The 17,859-nt window shown below is 38.8% G+C and overlaps 1 protein-coding gene across 1 annotated transcript; it reads right to left on the reverse strand.

Annotated features, from left to right (window-relative positions):
- Positions 1–569: 569 nt before the first annotated feature.
- CHCHD4 (coiled-coil-helix-coiled-coil-helix domain containing 4) lies at positions 570–17,842 on the reverse strand. Its single transcript, XM_026093128.2, has 3 exons — positions 17,581–17,842; positions 15,057–15,155; positions 570–7,615 (listed from the first exon to the last, which is right to left on the reverse strand). The coding sequence occupies exons 1-3, from the start codon at positions 17,600–17,602 to the stop codon at positions 7,320–7,322; spliced, it is 417 nt and encodes a 138-aa protein (XP_025948913.1). The 5' UTR covers positions 17,603–17,842; the 3' UTR covers positions 570–7,319.
- Between the last annotated feature and the right edge of the window lie 17 nt (positions 17,843–17,859).

Genomic DNA, 17,859 nt, shown 5'->3' on the forward strand with positions numbered 1-17,859 from the left:
AACTACAAATGCTCAGAGCCTGAATCAGTAAGAGTCTGTTTGTGTTGGTCCCCATGGTTAAAACAAAACAAAAACAATGTATTACAGAGACTTACCTTTGCTGCTCTGCATTAGAGTCACCTTTGCTCTTTGCGCCACTGTACAAGTTCTTACTGAACTTGTAAACTTGTACTGAAACAACTGTACCTCTAAGCCCTAGTCTTCATTCTTCACACATTATTAACATGACAAATACTGCCATCAAGCCTTCAGCTTGCATCATAATATTTTGCATCACTAAACTACATCACTTTAAATGCACAGGTCCAAGTCCTGGATCAAAATTCTATCTTAGGAGACTGTGCCTGTATATTGGTACTGGATAGAAGTTTTATGTCAGGTGTAGTCCCTTCATGACAAGTATTATGGGCCAAAGTGGTACAACACACAGTACAACTTTTGTTAATTCAAATTCTCAGGCCCTCAGCATTTCTGCATTTTCAGATATCATAAGTCTAGCTCTGAAAATAACAACTCCAATCCATTTGAAGTATGGCTTTTTTTCCTTTAAAAGGAAAACACACAAGCACTGAGGATATTTCAATCTTTAATTGTGCAGGTAACACCCATTAATAACATCTGTACACATTCATAATATACAAACATAATGGTTATCTGCAGGACTAATTCTAAATCAGGAGCTGCACCCAAAGCACAGGTAGTGAGAAGCACAAGCACAGAATTCAACTAGCACATTCTGCCAGCCTTCGCCGGTTCCCTGCAGGGCCAACACACATCATCATCAGCCGGATCCCACCTAGTTCTCAGGTTCTTCATGTTGCAAGCAGAAAGAAATGATGGCCCCTTGGGCCACAGAAGGAAACAAAGCCAAAGCTGTAAGGAGAAAGGTGAATGTCTGCAGGGAAGTGGGATGACAACTATGATAATACTGTTTGGGAGCATACAGGAAGGGGAAAGCACAGAAAGCCAAAAGGGATGGAGGCAACAACACTCTGGTAACAGCAAGAAAAGAAAGGTTAGAAATCACTGATGCAGAAATCAAACACCCCTCTCCTACACAGCACCCTGTAAAGGGAGTAAGTGGCACTACTAGTGGATGCTTTCATCTTCTTGGGAAGCATAAGGAACTTGTCACTTTCAGAAGCAAACACATCAACAGGACTGGTCATCAGACCTAGTACAGCAAATCCTATGTCCACTTACCCATCAAATCATTGTTGCGGGATCTGGGTTAATCTGCAATGTGCAATCACTACAAATCTTCCTGTGCTCTTTGTTTTGGCTACGACAGGGCCTTCATGAGCTGTCTGCTCACTGATATATCAAAACTAATCTGTAATGTGCTTTTCTTTTTTTTTTTGTACGTTTCCTCTTGTTTTAGAGACTGCCTCTCCATTCAGGCTCTTGCTGCTGACTATAGTTTATACTGAAAACATGAAATTCGGAGCGGGGGAGGGAGGAGGGAGGGAGGGATGTGGGGGGGGGGAAAGGGAGAATAAAAAGGCAAAGGCCAAGGATTCCTGAGGAAAGTGAAGTTAATAACAGAAAGGAGAAACTGTTGCCATTAGGCAGCCACAGCCACGCATTCCACCCTCAATACCACTGGGAGAAACTTGTCACCTCAACTTTATTTTCTTTGAACTGAGGGAAAAAAAAAAAAAGCAACAAACACTAGGCTCCCCACAACAAGCAGAACAAAAGGTCCATTATTAATGATTTCATTTAAATTAACAAATGGTAGAAAATACAGCAACATTCCAGGCATTTCAATGTGTTGTACGGGCTACTTTCACTGGATCTAAATTCATGAAAAGGCTGTTCTAACTGGAACCACTGGATGAATGCACAGGGTACTCTAATCATAAGCCCTTGTGCTTCTGGCAGTGACGGGTGCAAAATCCATGCCAAGCTTTTACTAATGCTATTAACATTTTAATAGCAGCAGTCAGAACTTCTCAGGATGTCTTAGTAAATATAATGCATAGCTGTTTTTACTAATTCTTCACCATTTTAACATTTGCCTCTACTGAAGAGTGTTTGAACCATTTCTTGATCTTCACAGTACCAAGACACATTAACATTTGAGAGAAAGATGAGCTTTTTGTCTTCCTTTCATGCTCAACTAAATATCCACGTCACAAACCTGAATTCCAGCTATTTTATACTACACAGTTAGAATTACCCTACAGTGAAGGTAAGAACACTTACAAATATATAAACACCTTACCATTTCAGGCCTTCCAAATCTCATACTCTGATTAAGGATTCACCACCAAAGTACCCAGTTTGACTTTTTCAGTAGTTTAACACTGATGCCTGGAACATGCTAGGTATCTTCTAGTGTTAGCAGGAGAGCATAACATTGGTCTTCCATATATTATGCTCTCTCCATTCTTCCTCCATTGGGTGGGTCTCTTTTCTTAATTTTTCTCGGTATTACTAGCAAAACTTCAGCTCCAGAGGGGTCAAATGCAGTTGAAAAAATGACTGCAGACAGGCTGGTGCTGATCTGCGAAATAAAGTCATGTCCAATGAATAGACCTGATCTAGAATAAATGACAAACTGCTGGTAGCTTCTCTACATTGTCCTACACCAGCACTGCTAGAATTTCAATAACAAGTAAAATAAGAGTCTAAGAAGCATAGAGTATCCTTTTTTTTCCCCCTCCTTAGGAATAAGAAAATAGGTACTACTTATTTAGATAGCTTTCCTCACTAAGAGATTTGTTGACGTATGATCAGACGAAGTGCCTTAGATGAACAGGTTATATTGCTGCAGGGTTTAACAAGGACATTCTCAGTAAGAACTGCATAGGATATCGATCTTGTCTCCAACTTAGCTCTGCCAGATCCCCAGAATAAACTGCAAGATATGCCTTTCCCTCTAGACACCTTGTCGCAGGGAAGGAAAAGCAAACAAAGGTCATTTTCACACCTGAGACAAGGTCTTATCTCTAGGAAAGTTACTAAACACAATTAAAGTTAGGTCTTTGAAATGCAAGTAGGCTGTACTGCAGGGAAAAGCAGAAAAGAAACTAAATAGTGAGTAAATAACTTTTAAACACATTCTGAAAATGCAGTTTATCTATTTTTTATCACTTTGCAGTAGTTAACCATATATTATAGGGTTTTTTTAAAACATACATTAGCCTGTAACAGACAACTTTTATAGGCTACCTTTATCCTTGTCAGAAGATGCAATACACTGTCTACTGATTCAAGTTTTTAAGTTAGCTGCCAAAACAACCCCATCCTGACAAGCAAGTTATCACAAATTCCATCAGAATTTATGGCCTCCATCTTGCAAAGCACATAACAGCCCTATCCAGCCTTAAAAACTATGACTTGTTTCACCACTGCATTTACTCCAGAATTACAAGTGTGTGCAGCAACTGAGGAGACTGTAGGAAACTGGAGAACTGAAGTATTAAATACTAATATTGTGCCAGGCACTATTTTAAGGGTGATGATATAAAGCTGTAGTATAAATCCAGTTAAAATCACCTTTTTTTTCCCCCTAAAAACTAAATGGATAAAATCCAGCTAGAATTACATTTGCACATAACCATTTGTGCCAAGAAGTCTATGTTAAAAACACGTTCTATTATGCCTAGAAGTGCTTCATGCCTTGTTAACACTTTCTTCTAGCCAATCTTTAATGAATGTATGAGGATGCTCAGCACTTTAGATTTTATCAGATAGATATCAACTAAAAGGCCCAAGCTTAAAGATCAATTATTTCAGACATTTCCTTCTCCCCACCTATGATTGCTTTTGCCCTGATACATAAAAGCACCTGATGAAACAGCCATAAAATCATTGAAAAATAACTCCATGCAGGCAATTCCTCAAAAACATTTGAATTTACCACTTCCCCCAAAGAATCAGTAGCTCACTGATGGCAGACAGAGAACCAAGAGAGCATTTATGAAGCAAATAAGAAACATATTTGAAAAACACAGCACTATGCTGCTATAAGTTTTGTATCCAGATGCTGAAAATGCAACATAATCATCTGCTGTTTCACGAGCTTGCCACATATTGTCAGGGAGTATTTTATCATCTTTATTACCTACTAAAATAACCACTGATTGAAGTTTAAAATGTGAGCTTAAAAATACAAAAAAAAAAAAAAATCATGTCAACAAAGCAATGCTAGGAAACATAACAAACGCATTATCTATACATAGACAACTGTATTAGCTTACACAGCAAAAGAAGAAACCCAAGACAATGTATTTTCTCCTTTCATCTAGCCTTAAAAAAAGTCTACCACTAGAGATAGAAAAGAAATCTCCACATAAATTCTGCAATACTTCTAAGGGGTGCATAATGGTCAAGAGAGACAACCTGACCCTAAAATTGCATGATCAGATTCAGCTGCAGAGTCCAGAGTCCACACTGAATAGTCTCTCTTCACTTCAGTAGGGCCAGCAAAGTGGAAATATATATTTACAGTTGATCTGCCTTCTAATTCCTAGTATTTCATGCAAGTGCAAGTATATTATATGATTGTCAAGAACTTAAATCTCAGACACAAGTTTGATTGCATTTACTTCTATTAATATAGCAAAATCCAAATTCCATGGCTGGAAATGTACTCTGAGAACTAAAACCAGAAGACAGGTGGGACTAGATTCTGTGTCTAAACACGTGACTCCACATCTTTGTCCTTACTACAAGTTTTTAACAGTAAAAGTCAGAAAAAAAGAATAGGTTGACACTGAAAGCAAGAGTAGAAGCAAGAAAAAAGAGAACAGGGGAAAAGAATGAATGAAGCTTGATTGTTTTAGTCCAACATACGTCACTTCCACTTTTAAGGACTTACCCAGAACGCAAACGCAGGGAAGTGATGACACGATTATTTTACTTTCTGATTTGAATATTAGAAAAAAAATTAGAAATTATCTTCCATGGGTAGGGGAAAAGAAAATAACATATATACCAGCTTCCACAAACATCTCTTTAGAGCTATGACTTCCTTTCTCCAAACATCTCAAACACATTAAATAGTGGCTTTCACAGTTTTATTTCTAGTGTAAGGTCCCATACATACATCCCATTTTTTTACAAGATGTAGCACAGCAGCTTACCAAGCCACAACAGACACTGACAGAAGCAACTCTACCCTAAACAAATGTTCAAGTATGTTAGATTATATGTTGTAGGTTACCTCCATAAGTAGAGGCTCAGGTCCCTTGCTACCATACGACTAGAACTCTTGCATTTTACATTCAGTACACAGGTGCTATAAACACTGTTACAGAGGATAAATCCAAAATCTGCAAAGCATCAAGGCAGCGTGGGAAAGAGCACAGCAGAGAAGAATAGGAGGCAAACAGCTCTTAGAACAGAGCACTCCTTCACGAACTGTTCTTGCTTTTTTACAAATAACGCATTGGATTTCCATTTGAAAAACCAAAAGCTCAGGTGCATGTGATTTTTTTGTATTTGGTGCCCAGTGTTTATCTGATTGCCTAAGATTCCATTTTCATGGTCCAATTGCCTAAGCGCCAAGATTTATCACTGCTGCTTTTGTGCCCATTTACTCAGGTTAACTTGGCATTTGTCTTCTTGTGCATGAAAGAGTCACACTGAGAAGCTGTCACGCTTTATTTCTTTAAAATGCAAAGACCTGCTGAGAGTACCTGCTATCCATCCCCTCAGAACCGAGTTATTGTCAGCCACTTAATTCCTCCTTCTCTTCCAATTTTCTTGAGGATCCAACAGCTGTACTGAAATATGAAGAACTCGCACAGACCTTAAATTTTAACAGAAATTCCTCCAAGACATTCAGAAGCATCCCCACTAACACTGAAATAATTTAGGTGAACAACAAGACACCAAAGTGTTGTCCGGAAGCAATGCTGCTGAGTGCTCAGGACTGCTGCCCACAGAGAAAGGCATGCATTCAAGCATTACTAGATTTACTGAGTTATATCACTGCCACTGCAAATTTTCTTTCCTATGTTTTGGTAAGTTAAGCAACATATATGGAGGAAAGCTGCAATGGATGCTTACTGAAGCCACTGGTACAGTTGGTTTTGTAGTGTGATTCACACAACCTGTACTTTCCTAGGAAAGAAATACAATGTAGCATTCCCTTATCCACAAGTATTAAGCTATAATGAATTATTTTGAACTATTCATAATTCTAAAGTAATTCTCATGTATCTGAACAGCTTTTCGGGACCTCAGAGTCTTTATAGTGCTGGTGCATGATATAATCTACTATAGTTACTGACAGTGGTTTACATTTTTTGTGCCTCCCTGCTAGGGGCAGGGGAAAGAGAGAATGAAACAGGAATAAAAAACAACATATTGAAGCAACTGATCTTCACAACACACAAATTAATTCACGGCCTGCTTATAATGCAGAAGAATGTCATGGTCTCTCAAATCCAAGCAGTGTTAATGAACCCCCTCCTCCCCCTCCAAAGAAAGAAGAGCTTTTAATGAAGGCAAAAAGTATTTGTTTTTTTAATCTGCACTTAAGTCACAGTATCTGTTTTACTACACCAGGTAACATTTTCATTTGAATCTCAAAGCATGTTATAAAAGCCTGTCTATACACTGAAGAAGCAGGCACCAACTAAGACAACTCAACAGTGCTTTCAGAACAAAAACGAAACAAGTGATCAGCATTCTTTCCATTCATATCAAAAATTGCACAACAGACTATTTTTTAAAATGTAAAAGTAATCACAATCAGTTAATGAAATCAAGGGAGCCACACATTGCAACATTTTTCTGGCAGTCCTTACCTGATGTCAGTAGTAAAACACAACCATAATCTAAATAATGCCATTTGAAATTAGTTTACAAATTCTAAATTAGGTCATTTTCAACATTCTGAATCACTCTGGCAAAAAAGCCTTAAGGAAAAACAGTCATTTAATTCAGTTTCTTTTCACAGGACAGAATACATTAAAAAAAGAACAGCTACTAACCAGAACACATTGAAATGAAGACAGACCTGGTGCACTAGTGGAAATTTTAGTTGAAAGTTGTATATTTTATATATTTAGAGATATTTTTCAAGTCAAAACACTAGCTGAGAATTGGAAGGAAAAAACAGCTGTTAAAGTTTTCTCTGTATCCACTAACAGGTTACACAGTACATACACATACTGGTTCTGTTTGCAGTATTTATTTGCAAGGCTGTAGCACTGAGATTTCTCCTTCTGCAATAAATTATGAACTATGATACAGTGTATAGAACAATGGTGAAACATTTATTGAGGACTCAAAGACAGACACCCTGCAAAAGTCCATGCCTGAAAAAAGGAAGTGGAGACAACAGCCTCCTTGCATCTTCATTAGCTAGATCCCTTCTCCTCTTTGGCTACAGAAGCTTCCACAGGATTAGCTTCTAAATCTTTGCTTGGCTTCTCTTTCTCTTCTTCTTCATCCTCTTGAGGGTAAAGATCTGGGTATTTCTGCATGCATTCCTGCATGGCACGGAATTGGTCCACACAGTCTGATCCCTTTATTTCTTCTGTGCTATAGTGGAAACAAGAAAATGCTGACTTGAACTGTTCCCCACAGGGACCACTAGCCATTCCACCAAGACATGGGCAATTCCAATTGATATCTCCATTGGGCAATATCAATCCTGAACAAACAAAAGAGAGAAGGAAAAGTTAAATGCTCCTTTCGAAAATTAATTTCATCTCATGAAAGCTGCTACATTGCAGGTATAATCTGAAGTACCAGTATTGCCATACTGGTTCTGTAGCTTCAAGAGTGCAAATCACCTTCCATTTTCTGGCTAGTCTGCTTTTATCTCTGATCTGTATGATCCATTACTGGGCACAAGTGAGACAAGTTCCTTCTCCATATCTGAATTAAGTCTCTCCTCTGACTACAGACCGCTGAGAATATTCTAAGAAAATTCCGAAATGGAATAGAGTTGGCATCAAGTCAATCCACTCGACAGACCTGCCAGAACAGCATGCAAGCCTTAAAATGTTCTCATACAAGTCATGAGAATTTAATACCAGTATTAAGAATGGAACTCTTTCAAATCAAGCTGGATGGATGCTTTTTTCTTTTCTTTTTAAATGAACTCTGGAATACTAAATTACAAGTTTCCCCTTAAAATCTCAACAGGAAAACTAGAATCACAAAAACAAAGATCAGCTTATTTGTAAGACATGCACAGATCAACTCACATGCCACAGAACAAAAGGAACAGTAAGAGCATGCCAGCATACCTAGTTCCACTACCAAAACAAACAAAACCCCCCTCAGTTTTGGATTACAAATAAAAATGAGTTAGATATCATTCTAGTCTCTAAATAAACTGGAATAGCTAGAAGTTTCTGCTCTGGAACAGAGAAATTAACAACTTCGGTGGTGGAAGACCAAGGTAGAGATTTAAATTAGCAATGTTCTTTGAGACATCAATTGAGAGGCATGACAGAGTTCAAGCAGAACATTTCCCCTGTAAGTTATAGAAAACCTTTCAAACTGTCATGCACAGAAGTGTAATACAACAGACTTGTTCGTGTGGGCTTCTAGAGTCTGTTATATTGCTCTAAGTAATCAATACATCTTCATTCATTTTCTTTACTTCACATGAGGATGCATGCGGTTATGCTCATCTACAAAAACCAACAGAAACACTGTGCTATGATCCGAGTTAGTTTCTTCCCTACTTTGACAGTTTTCTCCTCGCTTCTCTAGAAGAAGTTCGCTTCCTAACTTCAACTCCAGGTTGAGTTCCTGCAGGAGCTGACAATATGTGCATAAAATTGAAGTTTAAGTGTTTTCCTTTTAGAAGCAGGTGTGCAACTACCATCGTCAGAGAATAGAGCTGCATCAATTCTGATCTGAAGAGGAAATTATATTTAGGGCCAGGTGCAACTTAAGGTCACCTAAAATGCTACCAGAGCCTTCAGTAAGCCTACTTATTGTCTTGTCCCATGGGATCATGAAGTTCCAGAGATGCATTTCACCCTCTCTAGTACCTCCTTGGCCATTGGGCCATGATACCACGAATTTTATGTATTGGCAGAGCAACAGCAAACCAACCATATTTATTGTCATATTAAGAGGAATGAATGGAAAATTTCACCCTAATTTGCAATTTGTCTATCATTTGCTCTAGCTTGGTCCACCCAGTTCAGTATAAAGTTACACTGTTAGTCCTTTCTCGGTGCTGATCAGTCGCTTTTTACATTACTGTAAGTAACAGTCTCCTCAGCATGACTTTGTCAACTGCTATAATATTGTCATTTTTCATAGACCAAGCTTTATCCAACGGGATAATTTTGTAAAATATCTGTGATAATCACTGTACTGACCATATATACGTAGTACAGCGTATCATGGCATCTCTGGCTGCCTGGAAGAAAAGCAGAACTGCTGAGACAAGGAAATGGATGGCTGGTGCCAGATTCTTTTTTGCCAAGAATGACATAAAGCAGAAAGAAGAGACCTTGATCATGCGGCGTAGAAGAAATATGGTTTGCTTTGTAAACTAGATTTTGAAGTTCTATATTCCTCCCCACTGACATCAACCAGTCATTTTAAACACTCATTTTTCTAATACTTCAAAAACAACACAAGAGGAGTTTGGGAGTATTCCTGAAGACACCACAGCAATAAAATTACTTGTCAAATAATCCTCTTAGAATAAAAATAGAAATTGTTCATTTTAAAACCAAAACTGCCTTGTGAGCATGCAAATTTTAACAAAGTAGGAGTTACCCCTTAAACAATACATTCTTGGATACCACATGAACATTGGTTTGTACCTATTCGATCGCTCAAGTGGCATCAGTTTCTGATGCTATTGGCACGGAAACTACCTTTTAAAAAGCAAACAAATAAGGCAAACATTTCCTCACTGATAATTATAGCAGAATGCATACTTAAACGATTAGGTGTATCAGCTAGCTTAGAACACAATTAAAATCAAAACGGACCTCATCCGTCACTCTCCTTGAAGCACAAGCCTGCAACAGATAGGGTGATTATTTTTGATTCTCTGAATTAAAACTTCTTTCAAATACAGCCTGAACCTCACTGATCCAGTGGGTCACAATCGACTTGAGTCTGCACTCAGGAAAGAAAACTCCATCCTGTTTACATCGTAACAGATCAAGGTTTGGTTTAGTCATTAACTGCTGACCTCACACATTCTAATCTCTTTCAGCTCAGGCAATCTGTTAATATCATGGATGAAGGCAGAACATCTGCCTTCATGTCAACACTTGTCTTTGTACTTACTATAATGAAGTCCCACTCTTGTTCTGATAAAGTTTTCTTCCATGTTACAAGCCAAACATTCATATAACAAGCTTATCTGCCAATGTGAGATGACAGAAACATAGGAAGCAGGATTGAAAGTCATAAAATAACTTATAAGTCATAAAAACAGTCCTGTAAATTCATTTTATCAAGCTCTTCCTTAAAAGAAGGAAAGAGTTTTTGCTTCACCAGTCCTCTGTGGAAACCATTACAAAACTCTGCCTCTAAAATAAGATGACCAGAATAAGTCTGGAGAAACAGAAAAGGGACAGGACAGTAATAGCCCATTCAGCAGTTCTACAAGCACTTTTAGCCAGACTTCTTACCACATCTGTGATGATAATAAATATTACTTTTCACGCATAAAAATCGCTGGTGTCTTCTTCATCGAAATCAACTAAAATAAGAAATCATTCTAAGCCACTGGAGCAAAGACCTCAATGGGAACTAGAGATCTTCCAGGTTTAAATTTCTTTGTTTACAATACAAAAGACCAAAAGCAAGCTTTACAGTGGAAATACTAGCTTTTAATTTCTGCAATTCAATAGTGCTGCAAATGGATTCTTAAGTTGTTTCCATCAGTCATAGCTGTTAAAAGGCATATACTGTGAACTTTATTGAGATGCTTTGTGATATAAAACACTAATTTGAACTACCCTGGTCTGTCTGACTTCCCATTTCATATGGCCTCATCAGATGGTATTTTTCCTTCAGTGCTTTTAGCTCAAAGTGATTCTGTACCTTCAGATTTTGGCTACCGAAACCTCACAACTGATAGTACAGAAATCAAGAAAAGAACTCAATATAATTTTCTCACATTATTTTCACGTTATTTTCTCTCTAGAGAAACTGAGCGTGAGTTTTCTTGAGTAATCTACTGATCAAAACCCAAAAACTAATGTTTGTTAATGCCTGATGAAAAATAAGAACTAGGAAAGATTAAAAAAAGTATTTTTTTTAAAGCATGAGAAAGGCCCCTACAATAAATGCGACATGCCAAATAAACTAAGTTTAATCTGTATTAGAAAACAACACAGATAATGGCAAATGTATATAATAAACTTATTCTCTGAGATATGACTGCTCTGTATATAGTACAGCAGAAAAGATCAAAAGATTTATTAGGGTGAATTATGTCACAGAAGTTGAACACTGGAAACCAAGCCTTCCATTCAAAGCAGAAGCTAAATTAGAAAAGCCTGCATGTTACTTTATGTACAGCAAAGTCTTTTCCAATTTTCTTTTAAATAAAAACCAAACATGAGACAGAGCTTCTGCACTACAACATATTCCAAAATGTTTTGCCCATATGTCTTTTTTGCCCATAAATTTCTCTTCCATTAGATGCAGTTACACACTGTGCGATACGTGAAATGTTTCTCTGTTTTGATCTGCTGCATTGCAGCCTGACACAGCTGAAGTGAGAAGTTCTCAGAGAGCTCTTAAAACGTGGCAGTGACTTACCATATGCTAAGAATAAGCTTAAGTATTTAAGCACACACAAAAATTCTTTCCGAATCATACAGATACACATTTTCATCATAAGATTTCCCTGACATAAATAGCTTCTGGCTTTTTCCTCTTTTCTACTCTGAAGTATAGGAAGCAGGTGATTTAAGGATTGCAAAGAAAAGAAAAAAAATGCCTTCTCTATTCTTCTCAATAACCTCTCCATATCTAATAAAATACACATGGAGGAATCACTGAATACAGCATTTAAACAAGGAGGAAGTGGCTCCTTTCATTTTGGCTAGTTTGTTATCCAAATAAATGGCACAAGCTTATATACTCATTACATATGTACAACCAGAAAACAAATAATTGAGAGTGGGGAGGAGGAAGAGAGAAGAAAAAGAAACCCCTCTTTAGAGGTCCCAAGAGAATTACATCCTATGCTCACATTCCAAGCCTTTGTAGTATATCTCTGTATTAGGCTAGATGACCCCAATGATGAGATGGACGCTCTTCTCTTTCCTCTGAAAATCTGGTGTCAAAGATAGATGTTTAATTCTAAGACAAACATGCATCCACATGCTGTTGCTAAACAGACACTTATTGTTGAATAGAATACTCTTTTAATGATGAGAAAGACCATAACTGGTAAGTGGGAAGACAGGCAAATTTTAAACAACCACATGCAACTTCAAGACAGCCTGTATAGATGAATTTACTTAGCTAAACAGCAGGCTACTTTGTTTAGCCACACCACACAAGGTGACTTAACAGTTCAGTGAATGATAAGATCCCCATGGGCTGGTATGCTCCCCAGATATGATATCTAGAAACAGTTTGTTCTTTTCTTTTTTTTCCCCTCTTTATTCTGCAAGCAGCCTCTAGCTTTTCCAGAGGGAGACACAAAGCACCAAACCAAAGAAAAGGAACTGAGAACATAACTCCAACATGTGATCATTAGAGGCTGTTATCTCTGCACTTTACAGACAAATAATAAATTTTTAACAGCACATCCCAAAGCACAGATTCTTTCTACCAAATAGGCAGTTTGGGCATTGGCTCTTAGCCAGCAACACATTCTGCCCAAAAATATGAGGGATAGAGGAATTCCTGACAGATACTAAACCTCAGCTTCTAAACATCTTTCTGAAATAAGACACAGCTATTGATGGCTTGGGGAAGAACAGAGAGAAAAAACAGCTTCTTCTTTTCATCTCAGGAAGGGTGTCAGGTTAACCTCAATCACACCAACCCTGCCATATATTTGAAAAGCCAGTGAAAGTTACTGTTGAACCAACATATCCAGTGTTTATTTGTCAGTAAAGAAAAAAAAATGTTTCTAGTTGTGTGTTTCACTGAAGCTGATTTAAAGCTGAAAGATTTAATCAATCTTTTTCTGTTATTGGTTTTCACAAGAATATCCACAAACTGTTTTGTGAGCCTCTTCCCCAAGGTGATTCTGCCTTGGGTCAGTCAACAGTGCTTCTGTATTTACAATGACTTGGGTTGGACATAAGATTCACACATTTTAAACTATGCTAAATGTTCTTTCTAGGAAATGAGTATTGCATCCTGATCAGGCGTGCTTTACAAAACATTCTAGCAGGCTGTGATCAGATCAGAGAAGGAATTTAGGATTCAGAGCATCTCTGACAATAATGTCTAATTCTTGGAAAGGAAGGTCTGATACTGATTTGAGCATACTATGGGAAAAATTATTAGACTTGAAATAAGTTCATTCATTCAGGTAATGATCTAAAACAACATAAAGTTTCTACACTCTCCTTACTGTTTTCATTTGGGCCATTAAGAAAACTGAACAGAGTCATTACTGTCTAGAGAATAAAATGTTTAGATGTAGCTGCTGACTGTGCATACTGTTTTAATGAAGCTCTAAAGCTGAGACAGGCAGCTAAAAGCAAAATCATTTTAATGCAAATCTACATATGAAAACAGAAAGTTATTTTAACGACATAAAAAGATATGCTTCAAATTAAACTACATACTATGTCAGCTAATAAAGCATCCCGTGCGCTCCAGCTGCTAAACTGTGCATAAACACTGCCCTCTAAGGGTCACAGAGCGACTTGCAAAGCTTTTACTTTTTTAACAAAATTTCCAAAACGGTAAGGTGTTTATTTCTGTCTCAATTGAGCTGAAAGCAATGAGATCACTTCATAGAGTGAAGAGAAGCAGAAACTAAAGCCAAGGTAGGCAGCTAAGTGAAGTGACCTAGTTTTTCTGAACTGCTTATTATTCATAGCTATATTATATTTGATCACAAGTTACAACACAACATGATTATAAAGTGAGATTCTTCAATGAAAGCTACCTAACTTAAACCAATATTTTAAAGGGCAATCAAAAGAGGCTAACAGGCCTGGAAGCATAAAAGCAATTCAATAACTTTTTTAACTCAAACTCACAGATGTTCCTGACAATTTATTAACCTAGGGCAAAATTTACTTAATCACCATGACAGGAAGTAAGACATTTAATTTACCTAGTAGAAACTACTCAAAATACGATCTGTACAACCGGAATTTTACTCTTGATCTCGGAAATATTCTGATCTCTCAAGTCTCCTAAATTAGTTCATTTTCAGATTAGATGTGCTTAGGGTCAGAACTGCAATCTTCACTGAAAACTTGGAACTAATTTTCCTCTTTTTTTAAGACAAGATAGTTGCAGTTGACAACTGAATAATTTAAAGTTGTCTGTCATATGACATCAAAAGATTTTTATACTAGCTATTGATTATATCACTACTAGTACAGTAAAAGATTAGTCATATATATATAATTCATATTAAAAAGGATATTCAAAGATTGCAGAGGCAATTTTTTCTGCACATAGGCAGGTGAGCAACTCATCTCAATGAGTGGTGTGCATCTTGACTCAGCTTCTCTGCACATTGTACTTCATTATCTAAAGACAGTGAAAAATAACCAGAATTTTCACTGGTTAAGCTCTGACTACATTAATGCAAGAAAGGAAAGAAAAGCTTTTTCTGAATATTTCTTGCTGATAACTGAAACATCATCAACTGATGTATTTGAGCAGACCACACTGAAAAACAATTAAAAGTTTAGAGAAAAAAAAAAACACTGTATGGAAAGCATGTAATTCATGATGTCCCAATTCAGAAGTTAAAACTGCTAAGGTTTTTGGTGTTTATTTGCTGAATAACCAGGGGTCCTATTATCCTACTCTTTAAAAATGAACCAAGAATTTGTTCCTGCTTTCTGTAAGGCTTGGCTTTTGTCATTGTTGCTGTTGAAGACTACTAGAATATCATGTAATGTGATGTAACACTCCTTACTTCCACTTCTCTGCTTGCTACTGACCTTGTTCTTCGTAAGGGTCATCAGGGTCATCTGCAACCAGCTCAGCACTGCTTGGTGTCTCATGGTCCTCTTTGGTCGCAAATATAATTCTGTCTTTTCCTGTCATTTGAAAGAAAACAAGCAAAAGTTCAGAGAAAGCCAAGACAAAACAAGTCATTTACAAAGCTGAACATCACGTGTTAATAGCTAATGAATTCTATTTAACTTATCAATCACCTTCAACTAGAGCAGTCATTGGTTCAGAGGATCACATTCAGAATGACAATTTGACAAGTATTGACAGGAATGCTGCTAAAAATTGCAAGAGACTTGGAAAAAAGCTTAAAAAAATCAGATAGTAACTAATCTAGAAGGAAAATTACAGTGGTGAGAGAAATAGATCCTTCTTTGTACCATACTCACGTGGCTGTAGGAAATTATTCTCATTAGCCAATAGGAACAGAAAAAAAGACATAACTCAGTAGAGTGATTTATGATAAAAGTTTCAGTTAGGCAGTAGAACTAGATGTCCAGGGAGATAGGGACAAGTTCTCACTAAAAAGATGCAAGATAAAACAAGTACTCATTTCAATGGGAGACCAGAATCAGCTATCAGGACTCGCAGTAGTAGGTAGTAGTAGTGGGACTGCTCACCATTTTTGAGCTGTGGTGGCATTTGAGAGACACTTCATAGAATTTTGACTTTTAAAACCCTCCTGACCTAATGAAGTTAGGACAGTGGGGCCAACATAGTGCAGTGACAGGTGCTGAGAGCAAGTAGCCCAAAATAAGATTTCTTAAGCAATGCTAACTAAATATGAAGCCACAATTACCAAATGCACAGGAGAAACATATGAAAGTAACAGCCTCACTCCTGTTACACAGGAAAGGGTAAAAAAAAAAAAAAAAAGGATAAAATAGTTTGGAAAATGCTGTTTATAAGCACTCATTTAAATAGTCTTAGAATACATTAGAACACATCATCCATTTACTTGGCAAAAATGTAGAAGCTTATTGAAATTTTATTGCTCTAAAGATCTAATTTTCACAGCAACATACTGTAATAGCTGCAGATCATAGAACAGTTCATTGAACAGAGAAGTTAAAAAGTTGCTTCAAAACAAGCTTGGACAACTACTCTCTTACATGCACTAACTCAGATGAAGGGGTTAGACAAAAAAGGAGTAGCAAAAAGAAAAGTATACTGAATTATAGGAAAGTGTTTGGTAGGATATTTATTAAGATCAGTAGTCTACCTTAAGAGCAGTGTAATATTTTATAATAGTGCTCTGGATTAAAAACTGTAGTCCCTAAAAGTGCAGAACAAGTTCTATTGAAAGGTACTGTGAACATTACCAAGGACAGAAAAATAACTGTGTGTTTCCTGCTTTTGCGCCACCCTCTATTTAACAAAGATGTTCCGTAGGAATAAAAAAAAAGATTTAGCTAGAAACCAAGGTAGAGTTTTCTAACAACACTGTAAGACTACAGGAAAATCTTCTAAAGGCAGGCACGAAAAGAAAAATGCAACACACAACCAGAGAAGAGCATCTAGCCAAAGCTCTTCTGAATGCACAACTGATTATTCATTGAGTAGAAAGAAAATAGTAAGTTTCCCAAGATCTTCCTCTCATTCCCCAAATTCTGAAAGGCCACTACAGTGACTTAGCATATTAGAAGTTAGGATCTTCTTGCCTGTCAATGTGACCTCAACCAGATGTCCAAAAACTCCCTTTAGTTTGCTTTGTAATCAATACACATTTTAACATATATAAAAAGCACATAAATCTGAATCCCTTGAAACAAAAAAAAAGGGGGTTTTTTGGTCAACTCTGCATTGTACTCCAGTAGGCTTTGCAACGTGGCATTTCCAGTGATTTCTTACATGAAAGGATCTAGAAATATATAAACTCCAGCTCCTGTCACTGTAATTCTAAGTGGCATTTAGAACTAGAGAATAGATTTTGCCAGCTTGAAATTTTACATTGAGTCACTTTACATTAGCCAAAAGGGAAAAAAAAAGAATCCCCCAGGGCCTCAGTTGGTCAAGCCTAATAACCACTACGATACAATACCTTGCGACGGTGCAAAGGCACACAGCCTCACGCACCACCCTGCCCGTCTCCTGGGAGGGCTCATAAGGGGGCAAACTCCGGCTATCTAAGCTTTTACACTTTAACCTCTACTGGAAGTCACCGGCCCCCACAGGAGCGCGGCCGCGCCAGCCGCCAGCTGTGGGGCGGCCTTTCCCCGTCCCGGCCGGCTCCCGCCCGCCCGAGGAGGGAGGCCGGGCAGGGCAGGGCAGGGCCGGGCCGGGCCTCGCCGCGCCGCCGCCACACAGGGCCCGCGGGCGGCTTTCCCGCCTCCTCCCGCCTCGGGCTGCGCCTTTCCCTCACGGGCAGAGGCGGCCGGGCGGCTGCGCGACGCACGCCCCGCGTAGCCCCAGCACAGGCCGCCTTCCCCCGCCGCCGCCTCGGGGCGAGCCCGCCCGGCCCGGCCCGACCCCCGGCGTGACATTGGGAGGACACCCCGGCGCGGCCCGCACCTTCTTGCCGGCAGTACGACATGACGGCGCGGTGCGGTGCGGTGGCTTCCCCCTCGGCGCGCGCGCAGAATGACCCCGCCGGCGACCCGTTCCCCGCCGCCGCCGCCGCCCCCGTTCCCGCTCCTCCGCTACCACCACAGCAACGGGCAGCGGCGCGCGGCTCCACGCTGTGACCTCCCGCCTCCGGAAGCACCTTCCCTGCCCGCCGGCGGCCGCAGACGCCCCTCCCCCGGGCGCCGAGGCGGGAAGGGAGCGGCGGGGTCTGACTACATATCCCGG

This window comes from Dromaius novaehollandiae, chromosome 12, assembly GCF_036370855.1.
Source record: "Dromaius novaehollandiae isolate bDroNov1 chromosome 12, bDroNov1.hap1, whole genome shotgun sequence".
Classification (NCBI taxonomy): domain Eukaryota; kingdom Metazoa; phylum Chordata; class Aves; order Casuariiformes; family Dromaiidae; genus Dromaius; species Dromaius novaehollandiae.